This window comes from Oncorhynchus masou, chromosome 14 (assembly GCF_036934945.1).
Source record: "Oncorhynchus masou masou isolate Uvic2021 chromosome 14, UVic_Omas_1.1, whole genome shotgun sequence".
Lineage (NCBI taxonomy): Eukaryota > Metazoa > Chordata > Actinopteri > Salmoniformes > Salmonidae > Oncorhynchus > Oncorhynchus masou.
Window position 1 is genome coordinate 18,305,596 of NC_088225.1, and position 22,334 is coordinate 18,327,929.

General features: G+C 44.5%; 2 protein-coding genes across 4 annotated transcripts in view; both read right to left on the reverse strand.

Moving 5' to 3' along the window:
• kcnh6a (potassium voltage-gated channel, subfamily H (eag-related), member 6a) overlaps positions 1–4,811 on the reverse strand; it is a 43,710-nt gene extending 38,899 nt beyond the window's left edge. For all 3 annotated transcript variants that reach the window (XM_064986765.1, XM_064986766.1, XM_064986764.1), the window contains exons 1-2: positions 4,116–4,811; positions 595–825 (exon numbers count right to left, since the gene is read on the reverse strand). In XM_064986765.1, the coding sequence (XP_064842837.1) occupies positions 595–825; positions 4,116–4,191 (307 nt within the window). In that variant the 5' untranslated portion in view covers positions 4,192–4,811. The remainder of the gene's footprint in view (positions 1–594; positions 826–4,115) is intronic.
• A 13,356-nt stretch (positions 4,812–18,167) lies between these two features.
• On the reverse strand, positions 18,168–21,873 carry LOC135554451 (glial fibrillary acidic protein-like). The gene is made up of 8 exons (XM_064986770.1): positions 21,792–21,873; positions 21,559–21,654; positions 21,252–21,413; positions 20,940–21,065; positions 20,554–20,774; positions 20,266–20,309; positions 20,003–20,088; positions 18,168–19,781 (listed from the first exon to the last, which is right to left on the reverse strand). Exons 1-8 carry the CDS (start codon positions 21,837–21,839, stop codon positions 19,731–19,733), a joined length of 834 nt encoding a protein of 277 aa, XP_064842842.1. The 5' UTR covers positions 21,840–21,873; the 3' UTR covers positions 18,168–19,730.
• Positions 21,874–22,334: the final 461 nt, after the last annotated feature.

Genomic DNA, 22,334 nt, shown 5'->3' on the forward strand with positions numbered 1-22,334 from the left:
GCCCGCCTGCCTGACCATTCAGCCTGCCCTGACACTGAGCCCGCCTGCCTGACCATTCAGCCTGCCCTGACACTGAGCCCGCCTGCCTGACCATTCAGCCTGCCCTGACCTTGAGCCTGCCTGACTCCCTGTACCGTTTGGAACTCTGACCTGGTTCTGAACTTTTACCTGTCCTCGACCAGCCCTCTTGCCTGCCCTTTGTTGTTCAATAAATATCAGAGACTCGAACCATCTGCCTCCTGTGTCTGCATCTGAGTCTTGCCCTGTGTTGTTATAGGGGATGAATAAACATGTTGCAGGTGAGGTAAGCAGGCCAAGACAGCTCCACCATGTCCACTCCCCAGACAGATAAATAAGTAGAAGAGAGTTCACTGAGTCTGCAGCAGCTGGCTCCACATACTGTAACACTGCATCATACAGTAGCATTATATAAAAGTGAGAGGGAGACAGCCATGACACTTGGATGGACCAAAATATTCTGTATGTGACCTTTACAGCACTCCCCACTATAAAGAAGGGGAGTAATGTTGTCACTTTGACTCTCTTGCTCTTTCCATCTCTTCCTCTCTGTCTAACCCTCCACCTTCTCCTTACCTTCTTTGTTGTAGTAGAGGATCTCCACCTTGCGCTCCTCTGACCCTAGCAGGGCCTGTGCCAGCTGTGCCAGGGCAGTCTTCATGGTGCCAGGCCCCACCAAGAACTGGCAGGTGCAGGACTGCTGCATGATCTCTGCCCGTGAGAAGCCAAACATCTGGCAGAAGCCCTCGTTACAGTAGATAATGCCACAGTTCTTCATCTGAGCGTTGGCTATCAGGAACTTACGATCTGGGAGGAAACCAAGGGGAGAGTCAGAGCAGATATGAAAATGTATGATTATGGTGGGAATGTGGTTACAGTACAATTATAATTGAAGGCTTATTACATCAAATGCAATATGCAAAATCGGACAATCAAAGTTTATCCAATTTCAGAATCAATCAGTTATCATAATCAGGTGATGATCATTTCAAGGAGAAGTCTCTCAATCAGATCCAATTCAAGTCTGGACTGTGTTCATTTCAGTATCGCATTCAACTAATCACATTCACCTTAACATCAAGTTGAAATTGGAGTAATCAAGTCCCTCTGCGGCACAAATCATATCAGTGTAATGATTCAAGGTGGCCCCAGAGGGACTAATACGGAGCAGCTGGACTCAGCAATGACAGTCCGCAATCAAGATTATAATATAGTGCAATAGGTTTCAGCCGTCCTTACCTAGGTTCATGAGTGTGGCTATTGTCTCCAGCGCTAATGACAATTGCCCTCGAAGTCACATCAGCTACACTGATATTGTCGTACAGCGTGATATTCAATCAGTACAGTTTAGGTTGAAAAGCTGCTCAAACATCTGTGCCTCTGACTCTGTCTCTACTCCTCTTTTTATCCCCTCATGAAACTGAGTTACACAACTCTCATTCTTCCCCATTTAAACAAATATGAGGAGAGCGATTTGGAGCTTCACCCAGAAAACGCAGAACCCCTTCCCCCTCCTTGCTCCTCTGTGTAGAGTAAATAGGTGAGGCCGTTTGGTGGAAAGTACATCCTATCCTAAGTCATTATCAATGCCTCAGAACACAGACACCCAGACTCAGATTGTTGCTAAGCAGCAGTGGTTTGGCACACGCATCACCCGGCAGGGTGCTTACGCACACACACACACAGAGATAAGGAAGACATCAGTTTGATGGGACTTATCGGTCTGTCTCTGAGGACCCCTCTGCAGAGACCTTTGAAAATCCCAGAGTAACACAATTAATTCCGAAATGTCACCTGCCAGCACAGCAAATTAAACAAGCTGAAATCATTTAACATGAAATTGAGGTGAAAAGTGGAACATTGCATCTTCTCTCTTTAATGTGGAGAGGGTTATTTTGAGCTGTACCCCTGTGGTCAACAGACTGCCTTCACACTGTGACTGAAGAACACTGACAGTGACAGGCACAGTAGTCACAGTCAGACTTACAGTAGCATAGAGATAGGCCACTACTGAGCTAGGTTATAGGCCTCTACTGAGCTAGGTTATAGACCACTACTGAGCTAGGTTATAGACCACTACTGAGCTAGGTTATAGGCCACTACTGAGCTAGGTTATAGACCACTACTGAGCTAGGTTATAGGCCACTACTGAGCTAGGTTATAGACCACTACTGAGCTAGGTTATAGACCACTACTGAGCTAGGTTATAGACCACTACTGAGCTAGGTTATAGGCCACTACTGAGCTAGGTTATAGGCCACTACTGAGCTAGGTTATAGACCACTACTGAGCTAGGTTATAGGCCACTACTGAGCGAGGTTATAGACCACTACTGAGCTAGGTTATAGGCCACTACTGAGCTAGGTTATAGGCCACTACTGAGCTAGGTTATAGACCACTACTGAGCTAGGTTATAGACCACTACTGAGCTAGGTTATAGACCACTACTGAGCTAGGTTATAGACCACTACTGAGCTAGGTTATAGACCACTACTGAGCTAGGTTATACTACTGAGCCACTACTGAGCTAGGTTATAGACCACTACTGAGCTAGGTTATAGGCCACTACTGAGCTAGGTTATAGGCCACTACTGAGCTAGGTTATAGGCCACTACTGAGCTAGGTTATAGGCCACTACTGAGCTAGGTTATAGACCACTACTGAGCTAGGTTATAGGCCACTACTGAGCTAGGTTATAGGCACTACTGAGCTAGGTTATAGGCTGAGGTTATAGGGCACTACTGAGCTAGGTTATAGGCCACTACTGAGCTAGGTTATAGGCCACTACTGAGCTAGGTTATAGGCCACTACTGAGCTAGGTTATAGGCACTACTGAGCTAGGTTATAGGCACTAGGTTATAGGCACACTACTGAGCACTAGGTTATAGGCCACTACTGAGCTAGGTTATAGGCCACTACTGAGCTAGGTTATAGACCACTACTGAGCTAGGTTATAGGCACTACTGAGCTGAGGTTATAGGCCACTACTGAGTTATAGGCCACTACTGAGCTAGGTTATAGGCCACTACTGAGCTAGGTTATAGGCCACTACTGAGCTAGGTTATAGGCCACTACTGAGCTAGGTTATAGGCCACTACTGAGCTAGGTTATAGGCCACTACTGAGCTAGGTTATAGGCCACTACTGAGCTAGGTTATAGGCACTACTGAGCTAGGTTATAGGCCACTACTGAGCGAGGTTATAGGCCACTACTGAGCAAGGTTATAGGCCACTACTGAGCTAGGTTTATAGTTATAGGCCACTACTGAGCTAGGTTATAGGCCACTACTGAGCGAGGTTATAGGCCACTACTGAGCTAGGTTATAGGCCACTACTGAGCTAGGTTATAGGCCACTACTGAGCTAGGTTATAGGCCACTACTGAGCTAGGTTATAGGCCACTACTGAGCTAGGTTATAGGCCACTACTGAGCGAGGTTATAGGCCACTACTGAGCTAGGTTATAGGTCACTACTGAGCTAGGTTATAGGCCACTACTGAGCTAGGTTATAGGCCACTACTGAGCTAGGTTATAGGCCACTACTGAGCTAGGTTATAGGCCACTACTGAGCTAGGTTATAGGCCACTACTGAGCTCGGTTATAGGGCTCTACTGTAATTGAAATTCAGTGCTAATCAGAGCCATTCCTCTTTTTAAACAACTGGATTTCTTCTTTGCTGAATGGATCAATAACGTTTTGTTTGAGTGGGTTGCAAAGAAATTCTGGGGCAGTTTCTACGATACCATTTAATTCAAGACAAAAGCACGAAAACGAAGAGGCACTGTGTGTGTAAAGCGTGCTGCGTAAGGTCCTGTTCAAGAAGGATATCACTCACAGTTATATGCACTAACAGAGTGTATAGTAGTGGTTAGTGGTCACATGCAAACTCTTTTAAGCAAAGACACTATGTACAGTTTCTATCAGGATCCAGTGGTCTGACCAGTTTAAGAACGGAGAACATGTTAACCCATGCAATATAATCTAGTGCAGCATGTGAATTCATGCAACATGTGGAAAACATAGGCAGGTGCAAAGACATAATAAACACACTGTAATGTTATTACTTTTTTCGGTCATAATGTAAAGTGTGTCCACTTACTTTGTCCATCGAATTTCCGGATAATGGTGTCCAGATAAGTGTTCTGGAGGGCTACATGACCGCGTCTCACAGGCATTTTGACGCAGAAAGATGAGACTTCTCAGACGCATGAACCTCCAGAGTTTTAAATAAATCAAATTAAAGACGAAGTAGGGAAATACCCTATGCAAAAATGGCCCCGCATACAGGCGGTTGCAAAAAGTCGAATTCAATATGCGATGGCTGGTGAGCAAAGCGACAAGGAAATGTCACAAGGCAGCAGCGGCGAGGACCAGTTGCTAGGGCGATACAAAAAAAGGCGCTCGCTCCACAGGAGAGAGAACTGGAAGCCGGTTTTTGCGTGCGGTACACAGGAAAGTGTAAAAACGGTATTTCATAGTCATAAAAGTCATACAACGTTTCACTTTGCCTACAAAATAATAAACAGGCTCTAGAATTAGTCTATCATTGACAGTCGTTATCATCTAATGAATAGGAGAAAAACCCACACTGCCCTCCCCGTCAACAAGATCAAAGAGAAGTGAAAGAAAAGGGGTAAATCGAAGTCCTAACCGCTACATTTCAGTAGAAAAAGCTACTATTTGGAGAATCTCGGATGCCCTCCCCATTTGACAGGGTTGACCAAACACTACGCGGGGCAGGGGGAGTCATCATCCCACCAGACGCGCCTGCCATTTTTTGACAGTGAACAGAGACACCCTCATCAACTGCTTCGCTGCACAACACAAGTCTCTACGCTCAAAATAGTCCCCCTCTCTCTCTCTCTCTCTCTCTCTCTCTCTCTCTCTCTCTCTCTTTGGCCTCTCAATAATTGACAGGGTGAAGGGTATCAGTCCAGTGTGTTTGTGTATGATCCATACATGTTTCATTTGGGGAATTCATACTATAAGTGTCCACACAGTTAATGGTCCAATGCAGCCGTTTTTATCACAATATCATATAATTTCTGGGTAACAATAAAGTACCTTACTGTGATTGTTTTAAATGAAAATGATAAAAAATAAACAAAAGTAGATTCTTAGCAAAGAGCAATTTCTCAAGACAGAATTTGCTATGGCTGTCTTTTCAAACATCTCTTTCACTAAAAGGGCATTGTCATCATTTTCACAATTTCACGGTTTTATTCCAACGTCACAGGGTGGAAATATATATATAAAACACTGAGAAATCACGTTTTTGACGACACTGGGCCTTTAATAATTAAAAAAGACAAACAAGATCAGAATTCTGGGAATCAGCATCCCCTCCTCATAAACAGCCACTGAACCAACTTGGTGAATAACAGCCCATTGATATGTCATGTGACAAGAGGCAGATAAGAAAAGATACAGATAAAGGTGAGAAAACTTAACATGGGCTGGAAGGTGTCATCAACACATCAAGAAGAATGCCTCATGCATGCCTCAAGTCATCCTGTCAAACCATTGGTACACATTCTCCAGTCTCACGTCTCAAAGCTCCTTCAACCTTCTGCTCCTTGAGTCAGTCACTGATAACACTGGCGACGGCTGAAAAGATTGGAGAAGATTCACAGAAAATTATGTGAAACGGCGAGGGCACCTCGACTTAACAAGAGACACAGTCTGGGTATGTTTTGATGACAGTATATAGCAGGGCCCCAACCTAACCATTATATTACATGCTAATTACTAATATGGCAAGGGCATGGACCTGTGGAGGATGGAGGGAGGAGTTATAGGAGGACAGGCTCATTGTAATGTCTGGAATGGATTGAATGGAGCCGTATCAAAGACATGAAACATATGGAAACCAGGTTTGACTCCATTTATTCCATTCCAGACATTACAATGAACGTGTCCTCCTATAGCTACTCCCACCAGCCTCCTCTGGCCTGAACATACACTTGCACACTCCCACACAGACACCCACACATGCACACACAGACACTAGTTTTGTTTTATGATTACAGTGTGGCAGCAGGTGCGGGTGTAGATTATTGAGGGGACACAGGAGAGGGCTCAAGTGCCCACATGGGATCTGTGCCAGAGAAGAGACAGGCACTGATGACCAACTGGGGTGTGTGTTCCGAACAACACTTGTCTCAGTTTCTAAGGAGAATAGATGCTTTTCCATATATGTACAGTTGAAGTCGGAAGTTTACATACACCTTAGCCAAATACCTTTATACTCAGTTTTTCACATTTAATCCTAGTAAAAATACCCTGTCTTAGGTCAGTTAGGATCACCACTTTATTTTAAGAATGTGAAATATCAGAATAATAGTAGAGAGAATTATTTATTTTAGCTTTTATTTATTTCATCACATTCCCAGTGGGTCAGAAGTTTACATACATTCAATTAGTATTTGGTAGCATTGCCTTGATATTGTTTAACATGGGTTAAACATTTCGGGTAGCCTTCCCAAGCTTCACACAATAAGTTGAGTGAATTTTGGCCCATTCCTCCTGACAGAGCTGGTGTAACTGAGTCAGGTTTGTAGGCCTCCTTGCTCGCAACACGCTCGGTTTTGCCCACAAATGTTCTATATGATTGAGGTCAGGGCTTTGTGATGTCCACTCCAATACCTTGACTTTGTTGTCCTTAAGCCATTTTTCCACAACTTTGGAAGTATGCTTGGGGTCATTGTCCATTTGGAAGACCCATTTGCGACCAAGCTTTAACTTCCTGACTGATGTCTTGAGATGTTGCTTCAATATATCCACATAATTTTCCTACCTCATGATGCCATCCATTTTGTGAATTGCACCAGTCACGCCTGCACAAAAGCGCCCTCACAACATGATGCTGCCACCCCCGTGCTTCACGGTTGGGATGGTGTTCTTCGGCTTGCAAGCCTTCCCCTTTTTCCTCCAAACATAAGCATGGTCATTATGGCCAAACAGTTCTATTTTTGTTTCATCAGACCAGAGGACATTTCTCCCAAAAAGTACAATCTTTGTCCACATGTGCAGTTGCAAACCGTTGTCTGGCTTTGTTATTGTTACGACAAATGAGTGAGGAGGTGTGGAGTCAGGCGCAGAGAGCAAAAGATGTGGGAAAAAACACGCTTTAATGTCCAGGAAAAATAACATGAACAAAAGTAGGAAAACAAATGATCAGAAATAATAACGGACAGCGCGAAACCCAAAAATACAAACAAAAATACATTCAAAAACAGAACAGACGAACAAGCCCGCATGAAACAGAAGCGGGCTGAACAAACTATATTGAACCCCACCCTAACAACCAAACAAGAAACAGGTGATACCAATCAGACAAAACCAAAGGAACACAGAACAACGGATCGGTGATAGCTAGTAGACCGGCGACGACGACCGCTGAGCGCCACCCGAACAAGAAGGGGAGTTACCTTCGGTAATATTCGTGACAGTTATCGCAGATTTGGAGCACTGGCTTCTTCCTTTTTGAGCGGCCTTTGAGGTTATGTCAACATAGGACTCGTTTTACAGTGTATATAGATACTTTTGTACCTGTTTCCTCCCACATCTTCACAAGGTCCCTTGCTGTTGTTCTGGAATTGATTTGCACTTTTCGCACCAAAGTACCAAAATACATTAAATTCTAGGAGACAGAACACGTCTCCTTCCTGGCTGCGTGGTCCCATGGTGTTTATACTTGCGTACTATTGTTTGTTCAGATGAACGTGGTACCTTCAGACGTTTGTAAATTGCTCCCAAGGACGAACCAGACTTGTGGAGGTCTACAATGGCTGTTTTCCTTTGATTTCCTATGATGTCAAGCAAAGAGGCACTGTGTTTGAAGGCATGCCTTATAATACATCCACAGGTACACCTGCAATTGACTCAAATTATGTCAAATAGCCTCACAGAAGCTTCTAAAGCCATGACATCATTTTCTGGAATATTCCAAGCTGTTTAAAGGCACAGTCAACTTAGTGCATGTAAACTTCTGACCCACTGGAATTGTGATACAGTGAATTATAAATGAAATAATCTGTCTGTATAACAATTTGGAAAAATTACTTGTGTTATGCACAAAGTAGATGTCCTAACCGACTTGCCTAAACTATAGTTTGTGAATAAGAAATTTGGGGAGTGGTTGAAAAACGAGTTTTAATGACTCCAACCTAAGTGTATGTAAACTTCTGTCTTCAACTGTATCTACCTGTCCACCGGTTTATATATCCCTTTTTCTTATGAATACAGTTTTTTACAATCACTTTGACACTCATTTCAGGGGCGGCAGGTAACCTGGTGGTTAGATCTTGGTTGCTAGATCAAATCCCTGAGCTGACAAGATAAAAATCTGTTGTTCTGCCCCACTGTTCATAAACTGTCATTGTCATTAAGAATTTGTTCTTAACTGACTTGCCTAGTTAAATAAAATAGCAATTTCATGTCATGACTTCCGCCGGAGTCGGTCTCGCTCCTTGTTTGAGAGGACTTCACCGGCCTTCTAGCCATTTGTTTTGTCTTTGTTTTCTACACACCTGGTTTCAATTCCCCCATTACATGTTCATTATTTAACCCTCTGGTTTCCCCATGTTTGTGTGAGTGTTTGTTTTATTGTTCATGCTGTTTCTGACAGCTGGTATTTTGTTGCCGGGTTTTGTTATTACGCCCGTTTATGTCGTGGTTCTGGTATTTTTCCCGCACCAGAGTATTGTGTTTATACTGGTGTTATCTTGTATTAAATACCTTGTCCACGCATCTCAGCTCTCCTGCGCCTGACTCCTTTCACCAGTTACCCACAGCCTTGACATTTCAGAAACTTGCAGTCATTTTTCAAAACTCTGGACACAAAACTCAAAACAGTCATCACTTGTAACACAGGCTGTCCAATGTTCAAAACATTGCATTGTGGATTCACATCTTTAAAGAAACCGTGCAATAGCAGAATCATTGGTTCAAATAAACAATTTGTCATGAAATACCATAGGAACATTAATATAGATCACCCACACACAATATACCGTTAGTTTCACTGTGTAGTTCTTTGTACAATCATTAAATATTATAGTACAAAATATGTTATACATGTTTCATTATGGTACTACACGTGAATACATCACTGTAAAATGACTAGTAGAGAGAATACTACAGACACAGTGGAATTGTTGAACAAAACTTGACATTTAATGATGAAATACAATAAAATCACAACATAGGTTTCTTTGAATCAAAGAAAAAATAACTAGCTAGAATTTTTATTTAAAAATACAGTAAAACATCAACTGCAGTGTTCCTCAGCTGGCTTACTGTAAAAAGCAAAACAAAGGATTAATTACTGTACTTCTATATTTCCATCAACCCTGTCTTGTGGATTTGGCCACAGGTTCTCATCCACATCACAATGGATGATTTCATTCGCCAAACATCTTGGGAAGAATCTTCGGGCATGGCGAATCCAGGCCTGACACTGGTCTGCCGTGATGTCATTGCATGCGTCATCCATGGCCTGGAGAAGGGTGGCTTGTTCGTGAGGGCCCCTATCATATACCTTCCACCCCCATGTGGAGAAAGATTCCTCTATCGGGTTAAGGAAAGGAGAGTAAGGCGTCAGTACAGGGTGGTAAATCATGGATGGGCCTGAAACCAGGCTTGTACCATTTGAGCCTGGTGGAACCTGACATTATCCCACACAATGACATAGGTCACGCCATCAGCTCTACAGACCTGGTTTAGCTCATCAATGAAGGTTACAAGGAGAGCTGCATTATATGATCCAATACAAGGTCTGCGTCCCACCACACCATCTTCCAATATAGCCGCACACATGGCGATGTTGGCCTCACGTTGTCCAGGTACTTGGATGGTTGCCCGCTGGCCAACAAAATTCTGACCTCTCCTCCTTGTCTTGGCCAGGTTGAAGCCTGCCTCATTTGTTGATTACAATGATGTGGCATTTTTGGGGAATTTTTCACAACAGGCATCTTGAAACTGAACACGCCTGAACATACTCAGTCCTCAGTTGCTTCACTCTGTCTGCATTTCTTTCAAAAGGCACACAATATAGCTGTTTTAGAGACACCTGGTGCCTTTTCAGCATGCAGGCAATAGTCAGCAAACTTATGGCTTCCACATTATTGAACATGTCGTCATTGTCCAATTTCTGTAAGGCGAATATAATTTCTGTCCCGAACCAAATTGACCACAACCCGTTCTTGTTGGTCAGTCAGAATTTTGCCTCTGCCTCCCCCATTTGGCCTAGTCTCTATTATGCAGGGAAAATGACAGTAAGAACACATTTAGTCACATCACCTACTCTGTGGTACACATTGGCATGCAGTATACAGTTATTTGACAATTGAGAGTAGCCTAATGTTTAGCGCATACTGAAGACTTACTGGTTCTCATTGCGGAAAGTTCTGATGATTGAGGCCACGGTTGATCTTCTGAGGTTTGGTTGAATCATTGTAGCTGCCTCAGTCATTGTCATGCCATGATTTACGACATGGGCTAGAACTATTGCTCAGATTTCATTGGACACTCTCTGCTGTTGCTGCCGCTGTCTTGGTCCGTGGCCTTGTCCTCTACCACGTTCCCCCACACCTCTCAAACGAGGCCCATGACCACCTCTCAGAAGGGGTGCTTGTCCTCTACCACGTTCCCCCACACCTCTCAGAGGGGTGCTTGTCCCCTGCCATTCCTTTGACCACCACGTCTTCCTCGTCTTCCTCCTCCCACTGCTTGACCTCTATTGTGACCTGGATCACCTGCCGGCTCCATGTTATCTCTGTGTTGTTGTAGGTGGATACCACTCATTTCACTATATACTCGTACCACAATGTGAAATCAATCATCAGTAACGAGTTGGCAGTATTGGAAAATGACAAGGGCCTGCATACTTTATTAGGTACACCTGCATGTTAACACAAATAGCTCCTTCGAACAGTGTATCATGTGGCTGCCTGCAACTCAGTATATAGAGTATAGAGAGCTTTAGTTGTTGTTCGACCAAACATTAGAACGGGCAAGGTGCCACACATGGTGGTTCCAGCATCTCAGAAACAGTTGCCCTCCTGGGATTTTTGCACACTACAGTCTCTAGAGTGTACAGAGAATGGTGGGATAAACAAAACACATTCAGTGAGCGGCAGTTCTGTGGGCAAAAACACCTTGTTACTGAGAGATCAGAGGAGAATGTCCAGACTCATTCAAGCTAACAGAAAGGCCATAAATACTCAAATAACAGCCATTTAAAACAGTGGTGTGCAGAAGGGCATCTCTTAACGTACAACACTGTGAATAATTCAGGCTGTTGTGGAGGCAAAAGGGGGTCCTACCCAGTACGAGATAGGTGTACCTAATAAAGAGAGTGTTACAGTGATGTCAAATCTGAAAACATGGTCTGGAAAAGTGGTATATGGGACCATACAAAACCGTGTCTGATAAAGAATGATGATGAAATATGACATCCATAGATAATGTAGTCCAATTGGTTCATGTTCGACAGTAATTGGTGTCAATGGATCTCGTTATCCTGAAACTTTCATGATCTAAACATATTGTTTGTCAGTTAATAAAACTATGTATTAAGAGTAATGCAACAGTTACTTATCATTTTGAGCAGTTGTACAATTACATTGCAATTATATAATTGTAATGAAATGAATACAGTCACTTCAGATGTCATGTGTGAATTGCATTTAGAAATGGTAATACTTTGATGTTAAGTTGTGTCATTTTGAACAGGTGATTTTAGTTCAATCAACAAATTATCTTAGCTGTATGTGTATTGTATCCAAGCAATTGGAAAAAGTGTTAGAGTTTTGAAAAATGTTAATTTTGATCATCAGTTGTCAGATCTGTGTCTAACGTTTTGAAAAATGACATCAAGGTTCTGAAATTAGTACCATGGTGTTGTAAAAAACTGTAATATGAATCATCCCAACATTGATTGACCTAAAGTTCATTATTGTATTACCTCTTGATAAAGATCGGTCGAGTAGTCAATAACCATCAACAAAGATATACTTAGTGTTTGATTGGTTGATTACAGATATTTTGCATATTTTATCGCAGGTGCAGTTAAATGCTTATGTATCTAGCTTAAACAGTGAAGTAATACCTAAACATACAAAAAATACACACAAATCCCCCAAATAAAATCAAATAAATTAAGAAATATCAGAATGAGCAATGTCAGAGTCCATTCTGGATATAATGGTGTGTTTATAGACAGTATGGACAGTATATGAATAGAAAAGGCGTGCACAGAAGTAGTTATATAGGATAAGCCTTAACTAAAATACAGTATATACATATGAAATGGGTTCAGTGTCAATGTACACAGTCTCAAAGGTGCAGGGTAGTAACAGTGATTAAGGTTCAGGGCAGGGCAGGGTACTGGTGACTATTAAACAGTCAGATGGCCTGGAGTTGGATGTGTTATTGGACTTGGTGTGTGTGTGTTTGTGTCTGTGTCCGTGTCTGTTTCCAGGTCTGTAGTGTGCCTGTGTGTCCTGAGTGTTCATATGAATTGCTGCATTACTTTAAGTGTAGTACCACCGATCATTTTCAGTGGATGTCACTGACATGTCTCTCTGTCGTCTCCTGTACCTCTGATGTATGCCTTTGGTAACGTGTGTGTGGTGTGTGTGTTTGTGTGTTTGTGTGTGTGTGTGTGGCTGAGTTTACACAGGCAGCCCAAGTCTGATATTTCTTTCACTAATTGGTATTTTGACCAATCAGATCAGCTCTGAAAAAACTCTGATGTGAAAGGTCTGATGTTATTGGTCAAAATAGCAATTAGTGGAAAAAAATATCAGAATTGGGCAGGCTGTGTAAATGTAGCCTTAGTGTGTCAAAAGTCACTGCAGTTGTTTATGGAGTCTGCTAAAGAATCAAAGAGACAGAGAGAGTTGCTTTAGGGTGGTGGTGTTTGGTGGAGGGGTTGACGTGCTTGTTCTGTGTTTTGTCTCAATGGGCTTGATGAAATGAGGGCTAAAATTAACCAACAAGCACACATGCCTTCCCATGACCCTTTGGTGACAGGGCCGAGTAGTGCAGGAATGTGTAGTGAAGAGGGGAGAGGACAAGGGGGCTGAGAGGAGAAGGGTGCTGGCTGCAACACAGAGATAGGGCATGTGTATGATGCTCACACATCTAGCATCTCATTACCAGCATTAGTTCTCTGTGTACCTTTACATAATAAGAGCTGAGTACTGGAGTAGTGATTGATGAGAAAGAGTGCTTGATGTTCTGCGCTGATACCAACAAATGCATTAGGGAGCTCATTATGGATTCTGTTAGCGTAGAGAGCTAACAAACACACACTAGTGTCAAGGAAAGAAGACAGCAGCATACTCATTAGAATGACTATTTGAGTACAAACAATGGGTAATTTTAGACATCCTCTCTCCTGGAATGAAGAGGTCTGTATTGCCAGGAGCCCTGTGAGTGCATAAGCCATGGTTGGATTGTATTTATTTATTCCATTATTTTACCAGGTAAGTTGACTGAGAATGCATTCTCATTACAGCAAGAACCTGGGGAATAGTTACAGGGGAGATGGATGAATGAGCCAACTGTAAACTGACCGTGAATGGTTTGAGGGTCAGATTGGGAATTTGGCCAGGACACCAGGGTTAACACCCCTACTCTTACAATAAATGCCATGGGATTTTTAATGACCTCAGAGAGCCAGGACACCCGTTTAACGTCCCATCTGAAAGACGGCACCCTACACGGGGCAGTGTCCCCAATCACTTCCCTGGGGGGTTGGGATATTTTTTTTAGACCAGAGGAAAAAGTGCCTCCTACTGGCCCTCCAACTCCACTTCCAGCAGAATCTGGTCTCCCATCCAGGGAATGACCAGGACCAACCCTGCTTAGCTTCAGAAGTAAGCCAGCAGTGGTATGTAGGGTGGTATGCTGCTGGCTTTATACAGGGTTCAGCAAGCCATGGGTGGGGTGTACAGGGTTGTGTAATGTTTGGGGTCAACAAGCCGTGGTTGGATTGTACAGGGTTGTGTGATGTTTGGGGTCAACAAGCCATGGGTGGGGTGTACAGGGTTGAGTGATGTTTGGGGTCAACAAGCCATGGGTGGGGTGCACAGGGTAGAGTGATATTTGGGGTCAACAAGCCATGGGTGGGGTGCACAGGGTTGAGTGATGTTTTGGGTCAACAAGCCTTGGGTGGGGTGTACAGGGTTGTGTGATGTTTGGGGTCAACAAGCCATGGGTGGGGTGCACAGGGTTGAGTGATGTTTGGGGTCAACAAGCCATGGGTGGGGTGCACAGGGTTGAGTGATATCTGGGGTCAACAAGGGAACTGATGTAGTGTGGAGGATTTTGAGAAGCACACTCTTTAGATGACTTCATTCATCCCTTTCTCTTCGTAGTTCTACAGTAAGTATAGCTGCTGAGGAGAAAAAACTTTTCAATAGTAACCAGTCCTTACCCCCACCTCTGAAAGATTGTCTGGAAAAGTTTCAGTGGGCCAGGCGTCAGGGCCCACACCCTGGTGGAGTGAGTGTTTTATCTAGCCAGAAATCCTTCAGCTCGAGGCCACCTCCATCCCAGACCTGAGACACGCCAGTCCACTGACAAGAGCCAGGCTAAATAGACACATCAAATCAAATGTTTATTTTATTTGTCACATGCGCCAAATACAACAGGTGTAGACCTTACAGTAAAATGCTTACTTACAAGCCCTTAACCAACAATGCAGTTTTAAGAAAAGAGTTAAGTAAAAAATAGATAAGTAAAAAATAAATAAAATAAAAGTAACAAATAATGAAAGAGCAGCAGCAAAATAACAATAGCGAGGCTATATACAGGGGGTACTGGTACAGAGTCAATGTGGAGGCTATATACAGGGGGTTCTGGTACAGAGTCAACGTGGAGACTATATACAGGGGGTTCTGGTACAGAGTCAATGTGGAGGCTACATACTGGTGGTGCCGGTACAGAGTCAATGTGGAGGCTATATACAGGGGGTACTGGTACAGAGTCAATGTGGAGGCTATATACAGGGGGTACCGGTACAGAGTCAATGTGGAGGCTATATACAGGGGGTACTGGTATAGAGTCAATGTGGAGACTATATACAGGGGGTTCTGGTACAGAGTTAATGTGGAGGCTATATACAGGGGGTACTAGTACAGAGTCAACGTGGAGACTATATACATGGGGTTCTGGTACAGAGTTAATGTGGAGGCTATATACTGGTGGTGCCGGTACAGAGTCAATGTGGAGGCTATATACAGAGGGGGTATCTGGTACAGAGTCAATGTGGAGACTATATACAGGGGGGTCGGTACAGAGTCAATGTGGAGGCTATATACAGAGTCAAGTGTGGAGGCTATATACAGGGGGTACTGGTACAGAGTCAATGTGGAGGCTATATACAGGGGTACTGGTATAGAGTCAATGTGAAGACTATATACAGGGGGTTCTGGTACAGAGTCATGTGGACTATATACTGGTGGTGCCAGTACAGAGTCCTGGGTCTCCAGGATGTGAGAAACAGTCACTTAACCAACTGAGCCAGGGGGTACTGGTGCAGAGTCAATGACAGCAGAACCCAGAAGATGAGGCAGACACAGCAGTACTTAAGACGGTGAATTTAATAAAGTAAAAATGTCCTAAAATACAAAAATGGCAAATCCAAAAGGTGGAGGTAAAACACAAAAGAACTCAAAAGAAACTCACCAAAAATAAACTGGTAAAAACAAAAAACAGAATACCACAAGAACGCTATATACCCAGGAATCGACTAAGAGCACACAGAACTATATACAGAGGGTACTAGGGCAGGGTGCTACAACATACAAACACAGAGCACAGAACAGTGGTGGAAACTAAGGGTTTAAATACAGTCATGTGGGGAAACAGGGGGAGACACAGGTGCAAATAATAATGGGGAACAAGGGAAAAACATAAGGACAAAAAGCACAATGGGGGCATCTAGTGACCAACAACTGGAACAACCCTGGCCAAATCCTGACAGGTAATGGTACAGAGTTAATGTGGAGGCTATATACAGGTGGTACTAGTACAGAGTCAACGTGGAGACTATATACAGGGGGTTCTGGTACAGAGTCAATGTGGAGGCTATATACTGGTGGTGCCGGTACAGAGTCAATGTGGAGGCTATATACAGGGGGGTATCGGTACAGAGTCAATGTGGAGGCTATATACAGGGGGTATCGGTACAGAGTCAATGTGGAGGCTATATACAGAGGGTGCCGGTACAGAGTTAATGTGTGGGGACATTGGTTAGTCAAGGTAATTGAGGTAATATGTACATGTAGGTAAAGGTAAAGTGTGTATGCATAGATAATAAACAGAGAGTAGCAGCAGCGTAAAAGAGGGGGGGCGCAATGCAAATAGTCTGGGTAGCCATTTGATTAGCTGTTCAGGAGTCTTATGGTTTGGGGGTAGAAGCTGTTAAGAACCCTTTTGGACCTAGACTTGGCACTCTGGTACCGCTTGCCGTGCGGTAGCAGAGAGAACAGTCTATGACTAGGTTGGCTGTAGTCTTTGGCATTTTGACACTGCCTGTTATAGAGGTACTGGGCAGCACGCACTACCCTCTGTAGTGCCTTGCGGTCGGAGGCCGAGCAGTTGCCATACCAGGTAGTGATGCAACCAGTCAGGATGCTTTCGATAGTGCAGCTGTAGAACTTTTTGAGGATCTGAGGACACATGCCAAATCTTTTCAGTCTGCTGAGGGGGAATAGGCGTTGTGGTGCCCTCTTCTCGACTGTCTTGGTGTGTTTGGACCATGATAGTTTGTTGGTGATGTGGACACCAAGGAACGTAAAGCTCTCAACCTACTCCCCTACAGTACTGTACTGCACACACACACACACACACACACACACACACACACACACACACACACACACACACACACACACACACACACACACACACACACACACATACACACCAGTGGCGGCTTCTGAGAGGAGCTACAGGAGGACGGGCTCATTGTAATGGCTGGAACGGTATAAATGGGACAGAATCAAACACATAAAACATATGGAAAGCACATGTTTGACGCAGTTCCATTTTTATATTCCAGCCAATACAATGAACCTGTCCTCCTATAGCTCCTCCCTCCAACCTCCACTGATACACACACACTAACACACAGAAATACATTAGCTGTACAATGAGCAAAGGATGGCCTCCGCGTGACTGGGACTCCTATATACCTGCCCAGCACATACATACACACGTACGCATGTTTCCTCCTTCAACGCCTTTCTGGCTGTTTGTCAGAAGGGGCCCAGAGAGCAGTGTTGTGAGGTTGAGGTTGTGTGTGTGTGTGTGTGGGGGGGGGGCACTGAGAGCACTTATATAATCTCTGTTTGAGTCATTGTCCTTACAGGAAGACTCAGAGAGTCTGGACAGGCAGTGAAGTGAGGGGTCCTTGAGGGCTGAACGTGTGGATGGGTTGTTAGATCATTCAACCGAGTGTTACAGTCTGACCCCGTCTGTGAGAGAATATACTGTCTATGTGCTTCTGTAGGGGCCTGGGCAGAGCACTGACAATGACACTGACAAGTGACGATGACAGTTCATCTAGGCTTTGGTGCCGAACCCTCCCACCTCAATACCCCTCACCACTGGACAACAACCAACGTAGTGATGATGATGAACATTGACCCCTCCTGTCAATCTCAGCGGTCTGCAATGTCAGTCATCATCTCTCCCACATACCTCTAATGTGGAACCTGATACAGAGATTGGCTGTCAGACTCAGTTATATTCATTCACCGCAGACAGATACCACTAACAGGAGCCTACATATGGATGGATGATTATCATTATGATAAATGACGCATGTTGATTATGACTATGTGGGTTCTATTGATTATGATCAATCAACAAGTGCCCAACTGTCCTCCTGAAGTCTGGCGCCCCACACAACGAGTTTCTAACGTGGTGCACGCATATCAACAACTTGGAGGTGCTGGGTATGTAAAATAAAGTCATGAAAAAGGTCCATCAGTGAGCTGGTACTGTATCCATCTTCATTTCATGAGCACACGCAATCATACCACGGTACACATTCAATCCAAGCAGCAGCTTGTGTTGGACTAAAGAAAGCAAATAAAAACTGTCATTCACAAAAGACTCATTCAGACACAAATACTAATCAAACAAAATGGCTTTATTGTTGTTAGCGGGTTGTCATAATGTTGGTCAAAACTAAGGTTATATTCACATCTTGTAGGTTTTTCTTAGACCGACTGCAGTGTGGTTCAGCTGTGGCTACTGTAAGAGGCTGACAAGAAGAGAAGAAATAGTATCTAGAGCTGACAGGTGAAGACACGAAGGCAAAGCAGAGGGAAGGGAAAGAAACTGTGAAAGATGTGAAAGAAACTCAGGCACATTAGAAGACGGTTACGGTTTGTCTTTAGTGAAGAATGAAAATCAGTCTGTAGTCACCATCTATACTGAATGGTAGGTGACAGGGGTGTCAGTATGTTTATGTCAGCAGGGGTGCTAAGCAGAGGGAGAGAGCTGGGATTAACAGTTAGTGTTGTGACAGCCACCCGCCAACCCTCTTCCTCTCCTCCTCTCCTCCAACCCTCTTCCTCTCCTCCTCTCCTCCAACCCTCCTCCTCTCCTCCTCCCCTCCTCTCCTCCAACCCTCCAACCCCCCTCCTCCATCTTCCAAGCCCCCCCTCTTGGAGAGGGCTGTCATCAGGGAGACACCATGTAACCCCACCCGCTCCACCACCACCAAGCTATCTCAGCAACACCCTCTTTTGTGTCTCTCTGACACTCCAGAGATGGAGCTGGGGGAGGAACAGGGGATTTCAGAGGTAAGGGTCTCGCCAATACTCCCTGTATCACCCCCATCCTGTCCCTCTCACCCCTGGTGCGTAAGTGGATATGCCCAGGCACTGTTCGAGTGTTAAAATATGATGTTGCAATGAAACAGTGGTACTAGAGACACTGCATCCAGAGGGGGGGGGGGGCAGTGTATGACGGAGGGATGAAATGGATATGGTGTTTGGCCCTAGAGGAGAGTTACGTCAGCTTCTTTCTTTTCACCAACAGTTCTGCCAAAAGCACTGTCATTCACACGTCATCTTCCTTGTCTGAGACCCATCCTGTCCACTGCTAACCCCAGCAACTGTACTTCCCTCTTGACTTCTCACATCCACTCAAACCACACAACTTCAGCATGACCCCTGCCACTCGCTGAATAACAATCACTACATTTCAAGGCCTCCTCTATGGCTACTATCCAAACACATTGAGAACATTTCCCACTCTGATCTGTCACTATTATGAGCTGAACAAAATATACATTTCCAAGCATTAAGTCTGTTAATCAGGAAGGGTAATAGTCCAAGAACCTTCCTTCTAAGGTGCATGGCCACACTTCCCAGCACTAAAGCCTATCTCCAGTTACAGCAATACAAAAATAATACCTTTTTGGCAAAAATGCTAACAAGGATGCAATGAGGGATTTTTTTCAACAAAATGCAAAAAAAGTATTTAATGATGTAGCATGGTCTGGGGGTGATGATGAAGAGGGGAGGAAGGGGATGGTGAGGTGGTTGCAACTGGGGGGACTTTGAGGTTTGGAGGAGTGGGAGGTGCCTGGTCAGGAAAGGGTATCATTATCATGCAAGGCCTCTAAGTGTTACTGGGAGTGGGGACAGTATGACAGACATATAGCCAGCACCATTTGTGTCCTTTAAGGACTGTCAGGAATCTCCTTCCTCTCAGCTGTAGACTCCTTAATGATCTGAAACACAGAGCAGGGAACAGGGCATGTTGGGTTGTAGATGCAGCAGTAGGGAGGGACTGTCTATAAGTGATCTGAAAGCTTGTGAAATTGCATGTATTGAATTATACAATGTAGCATGCTGCCCTCTGGAGGAGCTACGCATGAAGCAAGCACATTCACAAATCTGATATGGGAATAAATCCCCCATGGACTCATTCAATGGTCTATGATCTACATACCTCCCCGTCTCTAGTCTCCACAGTCCGCACTATGATGCTCCTCTTGACATGGGCCTCTGGAGAGAACTTAGTGTCCATACTGGTCTCTATACTCAGGGAGAGGGTGAGAGAGACGTTTAGCTTTCAGATGCCCATGAATCCAGTCAGAGCCGAATCCTAACTTCAGATGTATGCATTAGCACATCATTCATATGACTGGGGTAAATTATTAAATGCCATGATAGACTACGCTAATATATCTGGGTCAGAATACCCTTACTCACCTCTGAACTGCAGGTTGGAGAAGCTCTGCATTGGAACAGTGATCCTGAGGAAGAGGAAGAGAGAGTATCAGTAGCTACCAGCCACCACCTATTGTCTTTTCTTTCTTCATCACACTGTCTCCTCCCGACCCAGCTCATTAGATCCACATTCTTTTTTTCCACTTTCTTCCCTCCAACACCCTCTCTCTCCTTCCCTCCTCCCTCCTCTCTTCCTACCTTCTACCCTCCTCCCTCTCCGCCCTCCTCTCCCTCCACCATCCTCCTCCCTCTCCACCGTAATCTCCTCACCTGCTCTCCTCTCCCTCCAGCAGCTTCCTGTAGGTAGCGATCTCTATGTCCAGGGCCAGTTTGACGTTGAGCAGGTCCTGGTACTCCTGCAGGTGTCTGGCCATCCCCTCCTTCAGAGTCTGGATCTCCTCCTCCAGATGACCCACCGTATCCTGGTAACCAGCCGTCTCCACGGAGAAACGGTCCTCCATCTCACGCAGCTGCTGCTCCAGAGACTCGTTCTGCAGGAGAGAAGGAAGATAGGGAGAAGGAAAGGAAGGGGGAAGAGGTTTAGAAAGAGATGAAAGAGGAGAGGTGGTTCAGTTAGAGAGGGGAGTCATGGAACTCATGGTCTTCTTATATCTCATTGTTGATACATCACACTCTGCTCTGATTGGACAACTCACTGTTCCACGGAGCGCCTCCACATCACAGGTCATGGCCTGGAGTTGCCGGCGGTACTCGTTGCCCTCCTGTTTGGCCAATCGCAAGGCGTCTGCATTCCGAGTAGCTGCGTCGGTCAAGTCGGCAAACTGTGCATAACAACAAAAGGAGAGACAGGACACTTTAAAAGTCGCCATCTTATAATGTGTTGTCAATATGTGCATTGTGCAACACCTGGCTGTATGCATGTTTATCTGTATGGTAGTGTGTCTGCCTGTGCCTGTACAGTAATGTGTGTACATGTATATGCAATAGCCCAAGCTTTCTGATATGACCTTGGAGCGGTACCACTCCTCCGTCTCCTGAATGTTCGAGGAGGCCACGGACTCATACTGGACCCGGATGTCCCTCAGAGCAGCGGTCAGGTCTGGCTTGGACACGTCCACATCCACATGGACCTGCTGGGCCATCAGCTGCTCCTGCAGCTCACGCAGCTCCTATAGAGAACCAACCACAGGCTTACAGGTTAAAGGTCACGTCTTTCACTCTCTGAATATTCACTATTTACTCTAGAGATGGAAACAGAGGTTGGTCAGTAAGAGCTAGAGATTGCCATAGAGATGAGGGGAAGCTGAAGCTCACTTCCTCGTGGATCTTCTTGAGGAAGGCAATCTCATCCTGCAGTGCGTCTATCCTCCTCTCCAACTGGACACGGTTCAGAGACGCCTCATCCACATCCTACACACAGAGAATCCTTAGGTCAATGTGACCTGTATATTCCTCATATAAAAACACGGGCTGTGAAGATCACATGCAAACAGGGACATGGTCAATAATAGTTAAATTGATACAAATTATGAGAGAAATGACCTCACCTGTCTAAAGGCGTTCAAGTTGCTCTCTGCATCCTGTCTAAGAACCATCTCATCTTGCAGTCTGATTGAAAGAGAAAGGGAGAGTTATGAAAATTAGAAAACAGACAGATAAGGCAGTGTTAGCACACTAAGTCCACTCATTGGTCAAGCAAAGAGGATCCATGCACCACAGATAAAACATAGTTTCAACCTATTCTCTATTGATACAAAGTCAATGAATCCCAGTCATCATCCCACCAATGACCCAATATATATGATCATGTTTTCCATCCAGAAAAGTGAAGGGATCATGATCAGGATATGATTAAATGTGACTATGTATGAATATCCTTGTATACATAATGACATGAACTGATGATACGGACTGTGAGTACCACTTGTCTTCCATGCTGCAGTAGCAGAGTTGGCAGTAGGTGGGCTGAGCTCAGTTGAATGTAGAGCGTACACATCATTAGCCATTCACTTCTATACATCAGCCTGTCCCACGGAGGCGGAGTTTACGCATTCAGAATGGAGCCAAAACACACACACACGCACAAACAA